This window comes from Netta rufina (genome assembly GCF_964035555.1).
Source record: "Netta rufina genome assembly, chromosome: 3".
Classification (NCBI taxonomy): domain Eukaryota; kingdom Metazoa; phylum Chordata; class Aves; order Anseriformes; family Anatidae; genus Netta; species Netta rufina.
In genome coordinates, this window is record NC_140125.1 from 55,609,957 (window position 1) to 55,630,478 (window position 20,522).

A 20,522-nucleotide genomic window follows, 5' to 3' on the forward strand; every position below is an offset into this window, starting at 1 on the left:
TCAACTCCCTCATCCTGTTTTCACAGGACAGGTGCTCCAGTCCATCGATTATCTTTGTGCCCTCCTCTGGACTTCTTCTAATATGTCCGTATAAATGTCACTGAAATATAGATTGTCTTTGTAGATGAGTAATTAATTAGTTATCATGACCATTTGTCAGTGGTTGAATTTAAACAAGATAATAATGGTTAACATTTTTAAAAACAGTTCTGAATTTGCTGTGTACTCATTTCCAAATATGTAATTTGTATAAAAATTATGTTTTGGTAGTGATTGTGAAATACCTTATAGTGATTTCTAATTCAGGTATAAAACTTAAGTTACAGTTGGAACTTGTCTAAACAGCCACAGCTTAGCCGAACCTTAAGGTATTTCCTCCATTAAAGTCAAAGAGGTGAGAAAGCAAGTAGTGTTAGACCATATATTGAAACCCAGCTAACTGAGAGGTTTGTTAGGTTTGTAAAAGATTCATGAGTACTGTAGTTTCTTGAAATGGATCTAGCACCAAAATGATGAGACAGCACTAAAATAAGCAGTAGATTAAGACAGTTTTAAAATAGAGACAATAATTTTTCAGGTAAAAATGCATTCAAAATGCTTTGAAGAAAAATTTAATGTAAATGACAGAAGAATTAAAACATGCAACGTTACTGAAACACAGTCACTGTTTTATACTTGAAAATTAAACCTTTTTTTTTCCTGGTATTGTTGGGAGTGAGTTTGAGGAGGTAGTAGAAGGAAGGAATTGTGTTTTGGTGTGTTTTTTTTCCATGTGAGGGTCTGTCATTTTACAGCATACAAATGATACTATAGATATGTTGACAACAGCAATTTTTAGAAAACTAGAACATACTTTATATTACAAATTACTAACAAAATGTAGAAAAAACTTGGCAAGTTTTAAAACTTCAGTTTGTATACTGGCATAATTAAATATTGTATATCATGTGATTAGAGATATTTTACATTCTTTAAAATGTATAATAATATGTAAATAATTGTATTTGCTGTTTTCACAGTAAACTTGGGGCTAATTTGTCTAAATAGATACCAGATTACAGGTTAATATGGAAAAGGACATTTTGGTATGAAAACAACAACAAAAAGCAGATTAGTTATCTCCTTATATTAAAAACACACCTTTTTTTTTTTTTTTTTTTTTTTTTTGTTAAGAATGGGAAACAGCCAGGAACTCAGAACCTTCTAAAGAAACTACTCAAACTACGCAGACTACTACAGTTGATAAGAGCACAGTTATCACAACACAGACAGAAGCTTACACACAGCCAGTCACTATGCTGCAGGTTTGTATTAAAGTTAGAGTTTGCAGAAATTCTGCACAACCGGAGGGGTAAGTTTTTATTCAGTACAGATCAACTTTAATGCTAAATTAAAGTACTTAAAACAAAAATACTTAAAACCCCATGTTCGTATGTGTTTCTCTTTATTCTAGAAAAGAATCAGTTGCCCTGGTTGAGCAAAATCCTTAATTTTATGCACAGTATATCACAAACTTGAGTACCATCTCAAATAAAGGCTTAAATGTTAAATTTCTTCTCTGCCTGTCTACTTTTCCTCATATGAGGTTTGACTATGAGGTTAATTATTTTCCCATTAGTTTTAGGCAGGATTTTGTGGGAACAATCTTGTATTTAAAAGAGTCGATTATTCAAAGTAGTAGGTTGTTGCAGTTCTGATATACACAGTAATTCATGAGAGTCTTTAAATCTCTGCTCTATTTTCTTTCATCTGCTAAAACAGATTATTTTTATTAACAGCTATTAAGGTATTGTAGAAGACTGGAAGAACACAGTGTAATTCTCCTTTATTATACTACATGCTGCATGTTTATCAAGTATAAATTGAAGTGCCTTTTGTCAAACTCCTTAAATCCTTTTTATTATGACCATATGAAATTGTAAAATGAGAAGCAGGTGCTTAACACAAAAAATTGTATTATCATTTTTTCTCTCTCTTGACATGTATAGATGTTTCCTGTATTTGAGTTGATATAAGATTACTACAAAAGCTAATGTTTTTGCATTTCCTTGCATTGAAGTTTGAGCTTGAATTCTTTTTACTTTCACAAAAATTATCTTTTTTTTATTTCATCTTTCTGCTTGCATACACTGTGATCTGTATACATTTAAATACACACACACATATATACATATGTGTATATATACTGATGTTTTTCTGCTGCTTGTTAATTGTAATTCTGCTGCGCTGTAGCAAAACACATAGCTCAAAGAGAAGCTTAAAAAATACTAAATTTCCAGGATTTCTTTGGGATTATTAGCCTGGTAATTACATACACTAAACTCTCAGTGTTCTAATACTGTTCTAAAATATGCAAATATTTCTAATAAGAAAGGAGTCACTGTTTATGTGCTCTCAAATTGCCACACTGTCTACATTTTCCCTCTTTTTCTGTCTTTCCCTTTCTGTATTCCCCTTGCTACTCTACCTAAATTTTAATTCTTCAGTTAATATAATGGTTAACCATGTATTTATTTTCTGTTCCTTTCAGAATAAAGAAAAGATAGCATAGGATTTTTTCCAGTGTCGTTATTTGTCTGTAGTGCACGTACTATTCTGGAATGCAATCTAATACTTCAGGGTGTTCAGAATGTATGTTCGAAGACTTCAGTACATTTGATGTTTAACATAAACTGCAGTCAAGTCAGTGGATAAAATTGTAATGCCACTGAATACTCTAAGTATTGAAGTTGCTTGTTTCTTTTCTTTCCATGAAAAAAAGATTCCAGTAGCTCCAGCTGTGCCTGCTGTTAGCTTAGTTCCACCTGCGTTTCCTGTCACAATGTCTGTCCCTCCTCCTGGTTATAGCGCAATTCCTCCTCCACCCTTCTTGCGAGCAAGTTTCAACCCTTCACAGCCACCTCCAGGTAAGTTCGTAAAATTTGAGAATGTAATAAGTATATTCAGCCCATGTTGCTGTCTATGTGTATTTTGCTTTGTTTCCATCACCTTCTTGTTACTGCTTTAGCTGACCTTTGGATCTCTAATTTCAGCCCAATATGAAATTTCTTATGCCTAACTTAATATTATTCTTTTTTTTTTTTTTTGTGGAGAATATTAATTAAAGCTGATTTTTTGTTGTTGGTGATTTATTTGAGTCTTTGGGTAAAAATCAAAATGAAAAAAATCTTAAGATTTATCTCCTTTCTTTGTAAAATTTTGAAAATTTTAATTTTCTTCCTTGGATATTGCTGACAAAAGTAAAGATTCACATGCAGGTCTTTTACTGTAAGAATGAATTATTTTTGAAAACAGCAACCACTGTCATCCCTTTGCATACATTTGTTGTTTGCTAGTTTTCAGTGATGCACCGTCTCAGGATAAATAAACAGTGTTTTAATGAAAAATTGTATTTCTCTTTCTAATGATTTGTCATTTTTCCATATAGGTTTTATGCCTCCCCCAGTACCTCCTGTTGTCCCACCTCCTGTTGTCCCACCTCCTGTTGTCCCACCGGTTGTTCCAACACGTAAGTTTGGTTATTCTAGTGGCTGTCATATGTCATTAAAAGCTTAATTGTTTGATATACTACTTTTCATTCAAACAAAAGCATGTTAATCCTGTCTAATGGACAATAGTAACATATAGGTTATTGCATAGCTGTTTTAAGCAGGTATTGAGAGAAAATTTTACAGAGCTTTTCAAGTTGACTGAAAAATGGTAGTTACTGTGGAGTAACTGAAAAAAAATCACGACAAACGAATTATTTGTTATTTGCATACATAGTTTAATACTAGAACTTGGCTATAACATGTATTTGTAATTTAGGCTATCTAGAGTTAATAGCTGAATAATTTATAATAATTTATTTTTGCTTAGCCTTTTAACTGTTATCAATTTAACATTTAAAAGGCTCTGTTAAAGAGTAGCGATTGCTTAAGTTGTTTGCAGTTTGTGGCCTCTACAAAAAAAAAGTAAATGTTAGAGTGGTGATTGAGGATAAAAAAATTGTTATCAAAACCATCATTATTCCCATGGTAATTGAAGTAATTTCACTTACTTTGATTTTTCATCTTGACATCTGCCAAGCTAAACTTAAAGGCTGAAAATATGATTACTCTGATACACTCCTGTTATTTCCCTGCAGCTCTAGTACAGCCTCCATTACCAATTACACAAGAGACGATGAAGGATGTTCCTTTTAGTAGCCTCGTTTTACCAGTTGGCACAGTTACAAGCAACCTAGCTACTCCAACGTTGTCTGCTGGAAGTGTTTTTAATCCTCTGCCAATCAGCAAACCAGAATCAGATGAAAAGGGATCACATCTTACAGACCTTCAGATTTCTTCCAGTGAAAACAATAGAGCTGGTAAGAAATATGTTTATTGTCTGATGTTTTTACATACAATAAATATCAAAATGCCTGTGAGGTTTTGTTTTTTTTTGCAGATCCTTGTCTATTGCATTAATAAATAGAGTAGGAAGTTATAGACTGGAGGAGTGATGGAAATCACCTCTGTCATCACCTGATCATTGATTTTTAGCAGCTCATGCTCAGGAATCTCTTCTTTGTAGACTTGAGAAATAAAGCTGAGCCTTTAGAAAGTGTGTTCTTTCTATGTAAGTGGCAATGGAAAGAAGAAGGAGGGGGTAGAATACAGAAGGTATAAACTGTATCAAAGATTTTAATACTTCTCTTGCATAAATGGGGTGATGGTTGTGGAGTTTGTCAATTTTAAGCTGCTGTGCGTTCTTTACTACTTAGAGATGTTCATTTCCATGGCTTAATGTCTATCACCAACATGATTAAAATGATCTACATTCATTACAGAAAATGAGACACTGCAGAGATTAACTCTGTGTTAATTGAATAATGTATTAAGCTGCATTTTGTTTTGAATGCCATGTGATGCATTGGCATTTTCTGTTAACTGTTCTTCTTGTTGCTGCTTTTTAGTGCAAAGTGATGTCTCAAGTAGCTCTGGACTTGTTGGAGGAGTGCAGCCACCCAGTGTTTCAAGCAGTTCTGGGCTTACTGGAGAAGGCCAGCCACCTAGTGTCTCAAGTAGCTCTGGACTTGCAGGAGGAGTACAGCCACCCATTGTCTCAAGCACCTCTGGACTTGTAGGAGGAGTGCAACCACCAACTGTTTCAAGCAGTTCTGGTCTTGCAGGAGGAGTGCAGCTACCCACTGTCTCCAGTAGCTCTTCCCTTGCAGGAGGAGTTCCGCCAACTAGTGTCTCAAGTAGCTCTGGACTTATGGCTGGAGTGCAACCACCAAATGTCTCAAGTAGCTCAGGGCTTCTAGCTGGAGTGCATCCACCCAGCATCTCAAGTAGCCCTGGCCTTCTACCAGGAATGCAGCCACCCAATGTCTCAAGCAGCTCAGGAGTTCTGGCAGGAGTGCAGCCACCGAGTGTCTCAAACAACTCTGGTCTTCTCATAATGCCACCACCCAATGTTTCGAGTAGTTCTGGACTTATGGGAGTGCCACCACCAAATATTTCAAGTAGTTCTGGACTTCTGGCAATGCAGCATCCAGCTGGTGTTCAAAATATGCCTCATTTAAACATAAGTAATCAAAGGATGCCGGGAATGCCTCTCATAGATATCCGTCCAGGCCTGATGCCCCACTCACCTGGACCAAGGTTTCCATTAATGCAGCCAGGAGTGCCACCACAGCGTAGTATTCCTCCTCCAGCAATCCTTGACCCAGCTCTTCACCCACCACCTCGAGGTCCTTTTCCTCCAGGAGATCTTTTTAATCAAACAGAAAGACCTTTTGGAGCACCAGGAAGACAAAATATTGATAGCATTTCTAATCCAGAGAAAAGACTACCACTTGGAGGGGATAACATACAGCAGGAAGGAGACAGAGATTATCGTTTTCCTCCAGTAGAAAATCGAGATAATCTTAATAGACCATCCCCAGTGGATGTCAGAGATCCTGTTGGACGACCACCAATTGATCCAAGAGAGGGTGTAGGAAGGCCTCCAGTAGATGGAAGAGAACATTTTGCAAGACCACATATAGACATGAGAGAAAATTTTGGAAGACCAGGTATAGATAATATTGGCCGAAGAGAGCATTTTGCTTTCAATTCAGACAAGCACTGGGGACAGAGAGGAGATTATGATGAAAGAGAGCATCATGCCTTCCCTATTTATGGTGGCCCTAAAGGCTTCCATGAAGACAGAGAGAGATTTCGGCATGTAAACTATAGATTTGATAGTAGAAGTGGTCCCAGTTGGAATAGAGGATTTGAACCAGATGCTCACAGAGATTTTGATGACCGCAGAAGACCCTGGGAAAGACAGAGGGATAGGGATGACAGAGATTTTAACTTTTGCAGAGAAATTAACGGGAACAGGTTTGGAAGAGACAGAATGTCAAACAACTGGATCCCCCCTCCACATCCACGGGTTTTTGAATATTTTGATGGGGCTGCTCCCCAACGCAAAGCTGATAATATGCCCCAGGTAAACGGTGAAAATACAGAGACAGAAAGTCAGCCACCAACTGCACAGGTGCAGGACGAACCAGAACTTTATGAAAAACTGACCTCTTCCGTCGAGATAAACAAAGAGAAGAGTGACACAGAAGCTGATATAGAAAGTGAACCAGTGGTAGAAAGCACAGAAACTGAGGGGACATAATCATCACTCAGTAGGTAAAAGATACCTTTTGTAAAGTTGTCATCTCTCTGTAATAGATAAATGGCTGACTGGACCTTAGTAGTTCACTTTTGTCTGCCAGAATTAAGTTAATCTGATGTTCATGTTCATCTTTCGCTTAAATAACTGTACAACTGACTTGTATAGAACACTGTTCTTAATTTGAACATGGTAGGTAAACATTTTTTTTTATTTCTCTGGTAAAACATAAACTTGCCCCCACTTGCTTTTAATTTCACAAAGATAAAATAACAGCTTGTCAAACAAAGACTTCCTATGGAAGACAATGGAATTTTTTAGATACTACCCTTAGGTTGGCTATCGAAATTGTTATACTTGAAAACAGGTGCTGGTGTATCTTGTCCGTGTTTTTAGGCTGCTGCAGAATTTTAAAGTATAGACAAAGCTGTGATATTTTATGTTCCTACAATTCGGCAGAAAAAAAGAAATGGCCCATGTTACTTAAGGAGCATAACACAGAGATTAAAAGTGGTTTTGTAAAATCTACACTATAGTCTCTGTTTTCTCTAAAGTAAGTGTTTGTGACTTGTTCCTCGTACTGCAGTGGGTTTAAAAAAAATGAAAAAGTACATTTTAATGTTGGGTGCATTTTGTTTTTAGATGCCAATAAAGCATATTTGTTTGATAACAGTGTTCTAGGTATTGTATTTTTTTAAATCCTGCAAGCTATAAAAACTTGGAATCAGCTATGATATGTGCTTAGTTAGTTGTTGCAAAAGGTTTATATTACTTTTGTAAGACCAATGCAACAGCTGTAATGTGCAAGAAAGAAGCGTATGGTTTTTACGTTGAAAATCATGCAGTCATTAGTTTATGTATATGACATATGTATGTAAATATTTGTGTAAACTGTTTGTAGATACCACTCTTTCTGTGCGTGTCTGTGTATGTGCACACACTCACAGAATATTGTAGACAGTTCAATAAAATTGAAATGAAATTAGGTTATAAAAATTTGCCTTTCACCTTCTTTAGGTAGTAAGATAACCTTATTTCACTACAATACTGTCATGCTTTTATTTACCTTCTTATGCTAATCGCTGTATGAAGTTCTTACTACTTATAGAAGGTGGAACATGATACACTGTAAGAATATACAGTAGGATTTTAGCTTTCTTTTTTAAAATGCAGATACACATGAAGCCAAAACTTAAATATTTGCATTGTCTTATTTTGTAACATATTTGGTATTCTGGATATATTCTGGATAGGTAGTGGTAGTGTTTAAGTACTTTGTGGTTATTTGTTTTTAGTGACTCAAAGTCCAGAAGTGTTGCACGAAAAGTAAAAAGCTGTCATTGGTCTAAAAAAACCTACATGTTTTTTTAACAGAAATAAGGGGGACTTTGTGCTTTGGTGGCTTAATACTGAAGTAGAACCTCTTGTTAAATTGGCGAGATGAATTGGCTGCCTCGGTAAATTAGTAGCACTATTCTCTCTTGTTTCATATACTTTGCTGCTTGTGTCATTTAAGTTGGTGGTGGATGATTTGGTCATGTAAGATTTTCAATTTATTCTACTCAAGTGAGTTCCACCAACTTCTTTCAAAATAACATTTGTTAAGACTTTGTCTGAAAGCATTTCACTCAGTTTTGAGAAAGTTGTTTTTGTCTTGCATAATAGGATCAAGGATTAGATTCTGTTACATGAATGGCCCTTGATAGAAGAAACACTTTTTAGCACAGATTAGAGTTTTGATCTTTCCTGATAAAGAGTAAACATGCAAGTTTTAATTTCCCTTCCTGCTCTCCCAAAGGGACAAAAGTATGAGAATGTCACATGAGTGTAAAGCATACGCACGCCTTTGAAAGTAGACTCAAGTTATGCATGTGTTTGTTGCCCTCTTCCTCCGGGATGTGGGTTATTTTTTTCATGCTGTGTCATGGTTCAGTTTTTTCAATAATAGGGACTTCTATTCTGGATAGGAAATAAACTGTCAGTTTAAGGAAGGTAGCCCTTTGAAAGTGGACATGAATGATTCTTTATCTACTGTGCAAGTACTAGTCATTAGGATGTAGTGTGGTGTGCATTAAAGAATTATTGCTTTGTAAAAGACCTTGCTCATGCGTTTATTACCAGAATGTGTCTCAGGAGTTGAGATGAACAGTATTTAAGGTAAAAAGTACCTTCATGCGCAGGCTTTGTGGCTCAAGCTGTTTGGAGCTGCACAACCTACTACTAGTATTCTGGTTGGGTAGATACGGTTCTGGAAGTCCAAAAATACAAAACTAGTTGTAAGGGTACTTTCTGAATATAAGGGATTTTCTTTATTTTGTTTTAATACATGCAGACTGAAAATACTTCAGTCATAAACCATGTAAATACCCAGAATCAAACACATATTGGCAGTAGCTTTTATTTTCAGATGTAATGTTAAATGTTTGTTGGTTTTTTTTTTTTTTTTTTAACAAAAAGTTAGTCTGTTTTCTAAATGGGGACCTGAAGTATGCTAAATTACTTGTAGTATCATGGTGTAGGTAAATTACTTGGTGAGAAAGGTTAAATAAATCATTTGGTAGTGATATAAAACAATGTATTATTTAATGAATTCATCTTTGTTAATATCTTTCAAGCATTAATAAATTGGCTACTGTACATATGTGTTATACCATCGATTTCTAACAGCTTTTTTTTTTTTTTTTGTAGAATAAAAATTTATCGTACAGTCTTCAGTTGCATCGTGTTCAGAGCTAGAACTGTTCCATGTCTTGTTTTACTACTTCGGGGTGCGGACAAATATTTCCAAAAGAACAAGAAGGGACATACTACTTACAAACAAGTGTGGTTTCTTTATCTTGCCAGTGGAAATGTTCTTAATCTTTTTAAGTTTTAGTGAAGACTTTCATTTCCCACTGTAGATTAAACCATCATAAGCCAACACTTGCACTGAAAGGAGCTGTAGTAATATCCAGATCAAGTCTTGATGTGGTTCGCAGTAGTGACACATACTTTTTTGCTGGCACAATGGAAAGGGTGAGAATGGGACATAGAGAAGACAGGGGCCTGACATTTGGGTAGCAGTTCTCATTTATGCCGTTTTTTAAAGCTTTTTCTGATGATAAAAGCTGTCAGTTTTAGCAACTGAAAAAGCTGATCCATAGTGCTTTGTATTTTTACACAAGTAACATATTTTGAAAAATACTTCAGGTAGATTTGCAGACAACACAAACAATATACTAAGGCATGCATGTTACTTGAAAACCTTATGCATTAGTAAGTTGCTTGATACATTTATTACCCTCCTAGGCAGCATGTGATTCTGATCTCTTACTGTACCATACGTGAGCAGAATGTTGTTACATCAAGAAGATTACAAAGATAAAATATAGCCTTTATTTGCTATAATGACGTGATCTCTTTGCTGAAGACTTTTTCTTTTACAAATTGGTACACTTTTGTTTTTATACATGGTGCTTCGCATTGTTACTACAAACTCAAGAGAACAGATTGTTAGATTTCTTTGCTCACCACTCCTCAAGCCATATCAGTGATTTAAATGGCTTTATTTATGAAATTACTCTGCATAAGGCAAGACAGGAATACCGGAATCAAGCCTGTAGTGTTGAATGAATAGTCATGTAATAAACATTGTTGGAAAATTATCAAATAAATCGTCTATAGAAGGTATTGGTAAAATAAGCCACTATTGCAGAGGCTTCTTAAAATGTAGTATTGGCAGTTTTGAACACGTGCAAGGATACATTGTGCCAGTCATCATAGAGTCACAGAATGGTTTGGGTTGGAAGGGACTTAAAGACCATCCCTTTTCCAACCTCCCTGCCACAGACCGGCATCTCCCACTTAGATCAGGTTACCTGAAGTCTCATCCAACCTGACCTTGAACACTTCCAGGGTTGGGGCATCCACAGCTTCTCATGGCAACCTGTTCCTGCACCTCACTACCCTCTGAGTGAAGAGTTTCATCCTTAAATCTAATCTAAATTTACCCTCTTCTAGTTTAAAACCATTATCCCTTGTCCTACCACTACACTTCCTGATGAAGACTCCCTCTTCCATCTTTCCCATAGGCCCTCTTTAGGTACTAGAAGGCCACTATAACCTCGTCTCGGACCCTTCCCCTCTCTAGGCTAAACAACACCAGCCCTCTCAGCCTGTCTTCACAGGAGAGGTGCTCCAGCCCTCTGATCATCTTTGTGGCCCTCCTCTGGCCCCACTTTAACAGGTCTAGGTCCTTTTTGTGGTGAGGACCCCAGGGCTGAATGCGGTAATCCAGGGAGATCTCACAAAAGTGGAATAGAGGAGAATCACCACCTCCATCAGTCTGCTGGCCACACTTCTTTTGATGCAGCCTAGGGTACAGTTGGTTTTCTGGGCTGCAAGTGCACATTTCTGGCTCACGTTGGTTTTTCATCCACCAATGTTCCCACATCCTTCTCTTCGGGGCTGTTCTCAACACATTGATCATACACTCTGTACTGATACTCGGGCTTGCACTGACCTAGGTGCAGTACCTTGTGCTTGGACTTGTTGAACTTTGTGAGATTTGCATGGCCCGATGTCTCAAGCCTATCCAGCTCACTCCGGATGGCATCTCTTCCCTTTACAACACCACTCAGCTTGGTGTCACCTATGCTGACATCGGTATCTCACTGAGTGCTGAGGGTGCACTCAATCCTACTGTCCATGTCACCAATTAAGATGTTAAATGATCCACTGAGGAACACTACTCATCATTGCTCTCCTCCTGAACACTGAGCCATTGACCACAGCTCTTCAGATGTGACCATCCAGTTAATTTTTTATCTATGGAATAGTCCATCTGTCAAATCCATCTCTCTCCAATTTAGAGACAAGAATGTTGAATGGGACCATATCAAAGGCTTTATGCAAGTCAAGGTAAATTATGTAAGTTGCTTTTCCCTTGTCCATTAATGCTGTCACTGTTGTAGAAAGCCACCACGTTAGTCAGGCCAACCACCTCCCTGTCTTCCGTGTACCTTAACGTGTTTTCCAGAAGGATCTGCTTCATGATCTCAGTGGACACGGAGGTGAGACTGACTGGTCTGTAGTTCTCTGGGTCCTCCTTTTTACACTTTTAATAATGTATGTTATGTTTCCCCTTTTCAAGTTGCTGGCGACTTCACCTGACTGCTTCAACTTTTCAAATATAATGGAGAGTGGCTTAGCAACTTCATCCACCATTTGTTCAGGATCCCTTCTCCTTGGGTCTTTTGGACTTCCACACCTTCAGGTTCCTCAGCTGGCTTTGAACCTGGTCTTCTCCTGTTGTGGGTTGTACTTAATTCCCCTAGACCCTACCCTGAGATTCCATGAGTTGGGAGGACGTAAGTGAGATGGTCAGAACAAGACTGAGGCAAAAAATTTGTTGAGTATCTCAGCCTTCACATCAGTTGTAGGCAAGTCCCTTATCTCACTTGACAGAATAAGGTACAATATGTTTTATCTTCCTTTGCTGACCTAAGTAGATAGAAATCTTTGTTATTCTTCACATCCTAGCTAATTTCAGTCCCTTGCCTTTCTTGATTCTATCCCTATATACTCACAAGCCATATCTCCATGATCTTACAAGGGTGTATGTCCTACACTGCCTATGCATTTCCTTTAAGTTGTTGGTGGTGATGAGGTCCTGACAGCCATGCTGGTCTTCCTGCCTTCTTTGCCCTATGTCTTGCAGGTCGGAATTGAAAGCTCTTGTGCCCTAAGAAGACTGTCTGTAAACGTCTGCTAGGTGTCTTCTGCTCCTTTATTCAGTAGGGCACTTTTCCAGGGGGTGCCATACACTAGTCCCTTAAGCAGATGAAAGTTTGCCTTCCTGAAGTCCTGACTATTTTATTTATCCCCCAAGATCGTGATTTCTACTAGGGCATGATCACTGCAGCACAGGCTACCTCCAATCTTAACTTCTCCAGTAAGTTCCTCCACAGTGATGAGCAGCAGGTGCAGTAACATTTGAAGTACTCATTTTCTTGGTTCATTTTCTACAAGGTCAAATGCTTGGGTCATTTAATTTGAAATTAGGATCCATTTTTACCAGCTTTCATTCTTTGTGTTTCCTGTATTGTATTTTAAAATAACAATAAAAAGTGGCTTTTGTGGTTTAACAGGAGCTGAACAGATATAATTTAAAACCTATTTAGAGTATCAGGAGTCACCAAGAGTAACAAGGACAATTTGTTGTTGTTAATATAGTAATAAAAGGATCTTTCTTTCCTGCCAACAGTGGAATTTTACATTAGTTACGTTTTCCTTTCAAGTGCTGTGCATTCACATGTAAACATGTTCTGGGAAACCAGCTACTTGTGTAGTTGAGAGACTGATTTAATCGGCATAAAAGCAGAGCATCTTAGTGTGGAGTTGCTTAGTTGAACAAGAATGGAAAAAAATATTTATATAAGTATATATTACTATTTTCATTCACATCAGCAGAAACCTTTCAGCAGCAAAGCTTATATCATATTGCAAGATAGGAATTGTAACTAGTCTTACATTTCTTCTTGAAGGATCTTCTTAGTGATGTTATTCACCCCACATAGTCTGTACAAGATCTTTGGGTGCTCAACAAATATTTTGAAGGTTTTTTTGTTTTGTTTTTCTTTTCTTTTCTTTTTTTTTTAATATGTACATTATATTTTATAGTCAAGAATGTCAAAGTAAAGCTACTAAAAATATGTAACATCTCTTCAAATGTAGTAATTTCTGGAAAAGGTGTGTAAGGTTTGAAAAGTGATTCTTGTCAGTGATAGGATGGCATGAGAATCATTTAATAGTTGCATTGATGGTGGGGGTTTTGTTGATTGTTTTTGAAGTTGGTAAACTATAAAATTGTCTTTGCCATAATTCTTAAATTCTTTTCTGTCTTGCACAAGCTTGATGAAAAATAAATTCCTTTCTATCTTGCACAAGCTTGCTGAAAAAGGGAAGCCTTACTGAACATCCTACTGATACTAATCTCACAGATGCTCTGCTACCAGAGATTACAGGAGGGAAAGGACAAATGATGTGCATACTCTTAAAAATCAAGTGGTTGCTAAGATACATTGTGCAGTTGAAGATGAACATATTTTCTCTTTTTTAGAAGTTTAAAGTACACATTGCAGCACTTGAGAGATACTTATTATATCAGTGTTGTCACTGATTTATTAATTTTGTTCTGCACCTTGTCGTTTTTATTTTCAAGCTACCTCGCTAATGCTAGTTTAATTTTTTTTCCTATAAAATGAATCACACTAATGCCCTTAGGCAAGGAACTACATACTAATGCCCTTAGGCAAGGAACTATTTTGTTCTTTACAGAAAAACTTTTCTCAGATAGTATTTCAACCTGTAGAAAACTTAGTTGAACATTTTTCCTTCAAAATTTAATGCTTTAATGCTGTGATTTTTCTCTAAAATTTGAGTTATAACAGATGTGGTTCACATTAGCACATCTCAAGGTTTCTGTTGAAGAAAAATTGTGAGTTTCTTTAGGGTAGATGATGATGTGTTTCAAAAACTAGGGTAGACTTCACATTTATAGTGATTTGTATCTTGGAGCAAGTCTGCAAATAATCTTTTGTAGGTAAAGAGTATCAAGTGGATATAGAATTGTTAACGTGGACCTAGATACATACGATTTGTGTAGATACAGGGAACTTTTGATCTGATGTGACTTCCACACTAAAAGAGACATCATGATATAATTATGTCTAGGAAAGCAGGAAGCGTAGCCTAGCTTTTTTCTTGACAACACTAGAAATTCAGTATAAATAATGATAGAATGTTTAAGGTCCTTTTTAAAAATCTATCTACCTTCTTCCAGTTAAAGCAAGCTACATCATTGTCGTATGAATTCATCAAGAGAAAAAAAAATACTTTGAATTTATGCTGTTTCTGAGATTATCAGGTCTCATTCAGTAATGCAGTGAAATGCAGTTTTAAGTGTGCCTCAATTTCTTCCACAAAAATGTGGACAAAATGTACAAATTTTTTGTCAGTAAAATTTCCGATGTAATTTTAATTTCAGTGGTTTTCTTCTTTTTTTTTTTTGTCACTTCTGTAGTAGTGTGAGTACATAAACACTAAATGGAAAATCTCCTTTACAAACGTTTACTAAAAATTCTAGTAGTCTGTCCAGTTCACTTTTCATTTATGCTTGCACTACATTGTTTTGTCAGTTAGTGCCATCACAGAACTCTTCTTACAACAGACAAAAAATACCTTTGAATTATGTAATTCAGTTGATTAATGGGTTGTTGAAATCTAAGACTTTAAATAAGTCTTTTTCTTGAAATTCATGGATTACTTCTACAGCATGACTACTGATCACTAAGAAATTCAGTACTGAGAACCTTATTGTTCAAGCTATCTGTGATTAAAAGACTTCATTCCATAAAATAATGAAAACAAATCAAAATGCTCATTCATTTGGAATTTTGTTATTTCTTAAAAACTAAATAATGTCATATTCTCAGACTTCACATTGATTTGAAAATTTACCATATAAAAAGATTATATAAAATTAATGGACTGTAGTTCTATGAATTGTTTAAATGAGTGGGGCACCCATTGTTTTATTGAAATGTAAAACCTTGAAGCAATTAGGATAAAAGTGTTACTACATTTCAATATTGTGTATAAGTGTATGCGTAGTCTCTGCAGTTTCACTGTATACACTGATACACGCTTTTCACCTGCAGTCCTTGTGACATGATCAAAACAAATATGGAAAAGAGAAAAGTGGGAAATCCTAGCAGACACTGAGAATGCTGTATGAATTGCATCTATATACAAGCAATGGGTAGATATTGTTGTCTCAGAAGCAATAGCTTGCTAGCCTAACTTCAAGCCTAAATCTAATAAAACTTCAGTTACAAAGCATAAATAAATTCTTTTTTTTTTTTTTTTTGAAGATTTCATAATTTAATGCAAACATTCTGAGTTAATATTTAGTGATTAAGAAGCAAGCATCCAATAACATTACATAGTCCTGAGCATTTTTTAATGTTGTTTATACCTATAAAAAAGCTAGGAAGGTTCAGATAGATGTGCAAATATTTGTAAGATTACAATGTTCTTGCAAAGAATTATTGAATATCAATGTTAATATAACTATTTGGGCACTTTTAAGTAGTAGATGCTCCAAAACACAGAAGGCCCCAAGTAAAAGAATGATAAAGAACCATTTTGTCTGCAAGGAATGTGGTGAACTGAGGTGTCGGTTTAAAATCCAAGTTATTTTTATTTGCTTGTGTTATGCCCCAGTCCAAATACTGACCTTGTTCAGTATTTAACTAATCCGGATGCTGATGAGAGGATATTTGGATTTGATGCATTTTTAGTTACCTCTCATCTTGGCATACGTGACCAGTAGACACAGACAGCTAGCGACAAGTTGTGAGTGTTAGCTTTCATGTGATTTCTAGGGACTTGAATATAATGCTTCTTCAGTCTTAGTGTTGTACATGGCATGCTGCCTCAGCTGTTTAGCACTGGCTTCACTGAATCCAGAACTTCAAACTCTTTGCCTTGTGTGTCTCAGATTCTTTTTCAGCAGCCGTTATAAAAGCAGGTGGTAGAAGATTATCGGATTGATTATCTGTCTGATTCTACTGTTTCTAAAGCTAAAGCCTTCTAGGAGATAGGCTTTTTTGGTGGTGGTGCTGGATTTTTTTTTTTTTTTTAGTGTTCTCGTGTGTTTTCAATTCATGAGCAGACAGCCCTGTTAAAGACTGTGAGAGTATGATGGAGCAGATTGTACAAAATGTCTGAAAAAAAATTTGCAAGCTCTATACATTTCTAATCCTATGCTCAAAAATTCATAGAATGAGAGGAAGAAAGCAAATTAAAGCTAGTTAAGCACACTGGTCTTACCTCCTGCCTCTCCCTTAACTGATCTTAAGAAGATTTTTTAATTGCAGCATATATAGAGCAGCCCCATACTACATGGTCACTGTTCTTTGATTAGAATCCATTATGTACTCTGGTTTCTTTTCCCCATCTGCTTACTGCTTTTTTGAAGGGTTGGGAGGGTTTTTTGTCTATTTGTTTTGTTTGTTTGTTTGTTTGTTTTATTATTATATTATTTTAAATAGCTTTTTCTTCAAATGAATTAAAGAAAAATGAATTCTTTAGGTTAATAAAATTTTCTTTTTTTTTCATTTTAGAATTCACTGCCTAATTCTCCTCGATTTCCTTCTCCAACAAGTTCTTACATTTCTGTATGACTAGAATAGAAATAAGAATGGATGCCATGTAAAACAAAAATAAATAAAAATTTTATCCAAAATATATATATATTTGTCATGATAGTCTGGTTCCAGCATGCTCAAGAATATAAATAAGTTGGCATTTTTAAAACCACTTAGTAGATTATACTATCCCATGCAACTTGTAAGGTTAAGCACAAGTTTTAGCGACTTCAGTTGTTGTCCCATACACATTGTAGTGAATGCCAAGGTCTTACACTTCACTTCTTGTCTTACCCTGTTGCCAGCTAATTTAGTCATTTATTCACAATGAAGGAATTTAACCAAAAAACGTCTGCAAATGATAAAGAATTTTACTTTCCCCAACTTTGAGAATTAATTTGTTCTGAATATCTCTGATCTTGTGACAGGAAAGCAAGCAATCATTAATCCAAAAGGAACAAATGTATTTATTAATACAATTTTAATTATCAATACGATAGCAATTTATTAAACATTTCCATGATTTTATGGATAAGACACAAAGTCTGCTAGAGAACTGGAACAGTTTTAATTCATGGTCTGTTTTACTAACTGGTTGGCTTTTTTTGAGAGCCATCTGTTTGAAAATTTTATTTTCTTACAGGTGCTTACAAGACATTTCAGGGTTGTTTTTCCCACTAACATTTTTCAGAACTGCGACCTTAGAGTATAGCTTTGAAATTATAATCTTGTCTTATGATAATTGCCTAACACTGACTTGAGGTACATACCAGAAGATACACAATACATTAGGATTTATTATTATTAAACTAGTGGTGGTATTTATATATACTTTCTAGAAGTTTCTGGAAAGCTTAGCCACAGTATTTCCAATATGCATTATATGAAAAGAAACACAAAGTACAGTATGAACTCTTCCTCTGGCTGTATATGTTACAGCCATTGTGTTCCTTAAAGTGAAGCATCTGTTTTGTCTTCTACTCTTGCCTTGCCAATGGAGTCAAAGTTAGACAAGGGTGTATTCAGGTATTGATTTAAGTGCACGTCAGCTCTGAAAATCAGGTGAATATTTAAAAATCAATTATTAAAGTAGGATTCTAAGTTTAGCTTGCTATGAAATGGTTGTGTGGTTACACCACGTTTTTACGCCAGTTGTTTTTAAGATCTTATTTTTTAAATTAAATGAAATAATGTTTTAGCATATGTAAGAAAGATTCAGTCTTGTCTGTGACATTTTTATTTTATTTATTTTTTTTTTTATTTATTTTTTATGTCAGAGTATAGAAGTTGCCAGCCTACAGATATCTTTGCTGTAGCAAACACAGTGCTTTGGCACTTGACTGGACAAACCACCTCAAGAACTTGTCACCTCAAGGCTATGAAGTAACACAGGGAGATCAGTGAAGTAACAACAGACCAGGCAAATTGGTAGGCATTACAGATGCATGTGCAGGCTCCTAGAGGGTGTGCTGGTCTTGAGGAGTAAAGACACAGGGCTTCACTTGACCTGAGGATCAAGGTTTGCTTTTCTAACCAAATCACAAAACAGTGTCACTACAGCAGGCAGCAGAACAATATTTTCTACTGAACTTTGTCATATGGTTAATAAGTATAAGTAGGAGAAGTATTTAAAGTTAACAAGAAGTATGTTCTTCAAGCTGATCACTGCTGGCTAGTCAGATTTGTGAACTAGATGCTCTACTCAGAAGGAACCCTGCTACAAGCAAAAAAGATGAGGGATGGATAAACTACTGTAAGTGCTTGTTTGGATGTTTTTTGAAACAAAATTTTATCTCAGGATGTTATAGGCATGTGATTCCTATTTCTAGGTCTCACTTTCCAGGGAAAGTCCATGAATCATATTCTTTTTTTTTGTTTGTTTGTTTGTTTTGTTGTTTTTGTTTTTGTTTTTTGGAATTCTGACCTTTTGAAATACTACTAGTAGGTAGATGCCTCAAATACACTGCCCACTTGTATTTATCTTCCCATTACTTGTCCAGTCTTCACCATGCTTAGGAACAGCTGGCTCAAGAGTGCTACATCCTACCATCATCACTGTTCCTATCCTAGACACTCATAGATCTCTTTCAGTAGACTTTTGAATTCTTCTGATGCCATTGTTCTCCACTTCTAAAAAAGCTTGAAATATGAAATCTGGTGTGGTTTATTTTGTTTTGTTTTGTTTTGTTTTTTTCTTTTTCAGCACAAGTTCTCTACTGAAGTGACAAAATACTTCTCCAGTTTGCATTTCCACTCTCAGTTCTTTTCTTCAGCAAAAGCTCTTTGCAGTGAGCATTTTAAAGCTAATTGTTATAGCAAGGTTTCCAGTATCTTCAGTCAGAAAGTGATGATATTCTTTAAGAGTTTTGATGAAACAATTTCTGTATACCCTTGCTTTTTTTTTTTTTTTTCTTTTTTTTAATGCTTTCCTCACCTCCATAAAGCAGTGGTGTCCAGCAAGGCACTGCAGCCTGTGTTCTTGCTTTCTTTTGAGGGAATGTCCAATGCGTCCCCAGAAGATTCCCGAATTCTGTGAAGAGCAGCTCCTCAGAGTGTGTGCAGTAAGACAAGTGAAATGTGCAAGTCTCTGTTTCAAGGCCACCTTATCCGGGCTTTGAGCCTCTCTTTGCAGCAAGTCCTTGGATGTGGGAAGATGAGCATGACAGCTGAATGAGTTGCTCCATGATTTTACCATCATCTTTACTGGTGCTCTGGGAATTACAATTCCAGCAGCTGGTTGTTATCCCTTTCATAAAGTGTGGCCAGTTCTGAGTCATTCATTGCAAATACTATTGAAATCCTAAGCAGAGGTCCAAACCATGCTAATACTAGCAAAGTACACAGATATTTAGAATTGGTAATTTGTTTCTGTGGCATAGAGGAGACAAGCATTCCTGGCCACACACACACCTTCTTCTGTCTCTTCTTTAAAAATGAACAAAAGGAAAAACAACAACAAAACACAACCAACAACAAAATATTATTGATTTTTCACTGTTTAATTCTCTCCTACATAAAATAGAGACAATTTATTAACATAGCTGTGAGGGGAGCTGCATGCCCCCCACTCAGAAAAAATTCATAGGGTAAGGATCTTATAAACTCCACCAGTGCTATTAAATTTGTTGCTTTCATGTGGTTGTTAAACCTTTCTTTGATCACTTTATTTCTAAAACAAATGCATGTTCTGGCTGCACACACCTCAGTATAAGAAATATGCACTAGTTTCTTTTTATTCTTTTACCTTTTATCCAGAACATTCAAACAACAAAAGGCAGGATAGCATAGGAATTGAGAAAGTTCTTCTTTCATGACTGAGGACTGTGTTGTATGCAGGAAGAGGAGAGATCTCTGAAGCTCCATCATGTTTCCTGTGGTTTTAACTACACTGTATTTAATTCTGCGCTCTAAAATTTTGAACGCTTTCATAATCAAATGCATAGATAGTAGTGAGCCATTACTTGATAAAGTACCATGAGATCTTTCTTTCAGAAGACATTCATGTGAAAATTAAAATTAATCAGTATAGAAGCTCTTTTTGCAAAGATGCACAATATTGTGTAATCTGAAAGAGTTTCCAAGCACTTGGTGATTTTATTAGTGATGCAGTGAACTTGAGATTTGATGTTCTGTTCTTTAGTGTTGATAAAAGCACTGATTAAATAAGTTTTTGGAAGTGTGAGCAGTGACCAAAGGGAT

The 20,522-nt window shown here is 36.0% G+C and overlaps 1 protein-coding gene across 4 annotated transcripts in view; it reads left to right on the forward strand.

The window, feature by feature from the left end:
• SCAF8 (SR-related CTD associated factor 8) overlaps window positions 1–20,522 on the forward strand; it is a 98,936-nt gene that overhangs the window by 53,584 nt on the left and 24,830 nt on the right. For 2 of the 4 annotated variants that reach the window (XM_084285166.1, XM_084285169.1), the window contains 5 exons: window positions 1,174–1,304; window positions 2,762–2,906; window positions 3,428–3,508; window positions 4,127–4,348; window positions 4,937–9,256. In XM_084285166.1, coding sequence (XP_084141292.1) covers window positions 1,174–1,304; window positions 2,762–2,906; window positions 3,428–3,508; window positions 4,127–4,348; window positions 4,937–6,636 — 2,279 coding nt within the window. In that variant the 3' untranslated portion in view covers window positions 6,637–9,256. Of the gene's footprint in view, window positions 1–1,173; window positions 1,305–2,761; window positions 2,907–3,427; window positions 3,509–4,126; window positions 4,349–4,936; window positions 9,257–16,799; window positions 16,836–20,522 lie in introns of those variants that run through there. The other 2 variants (XM_084285168.1, XM_084285167.1) reach the window with 2 other exon arrangements.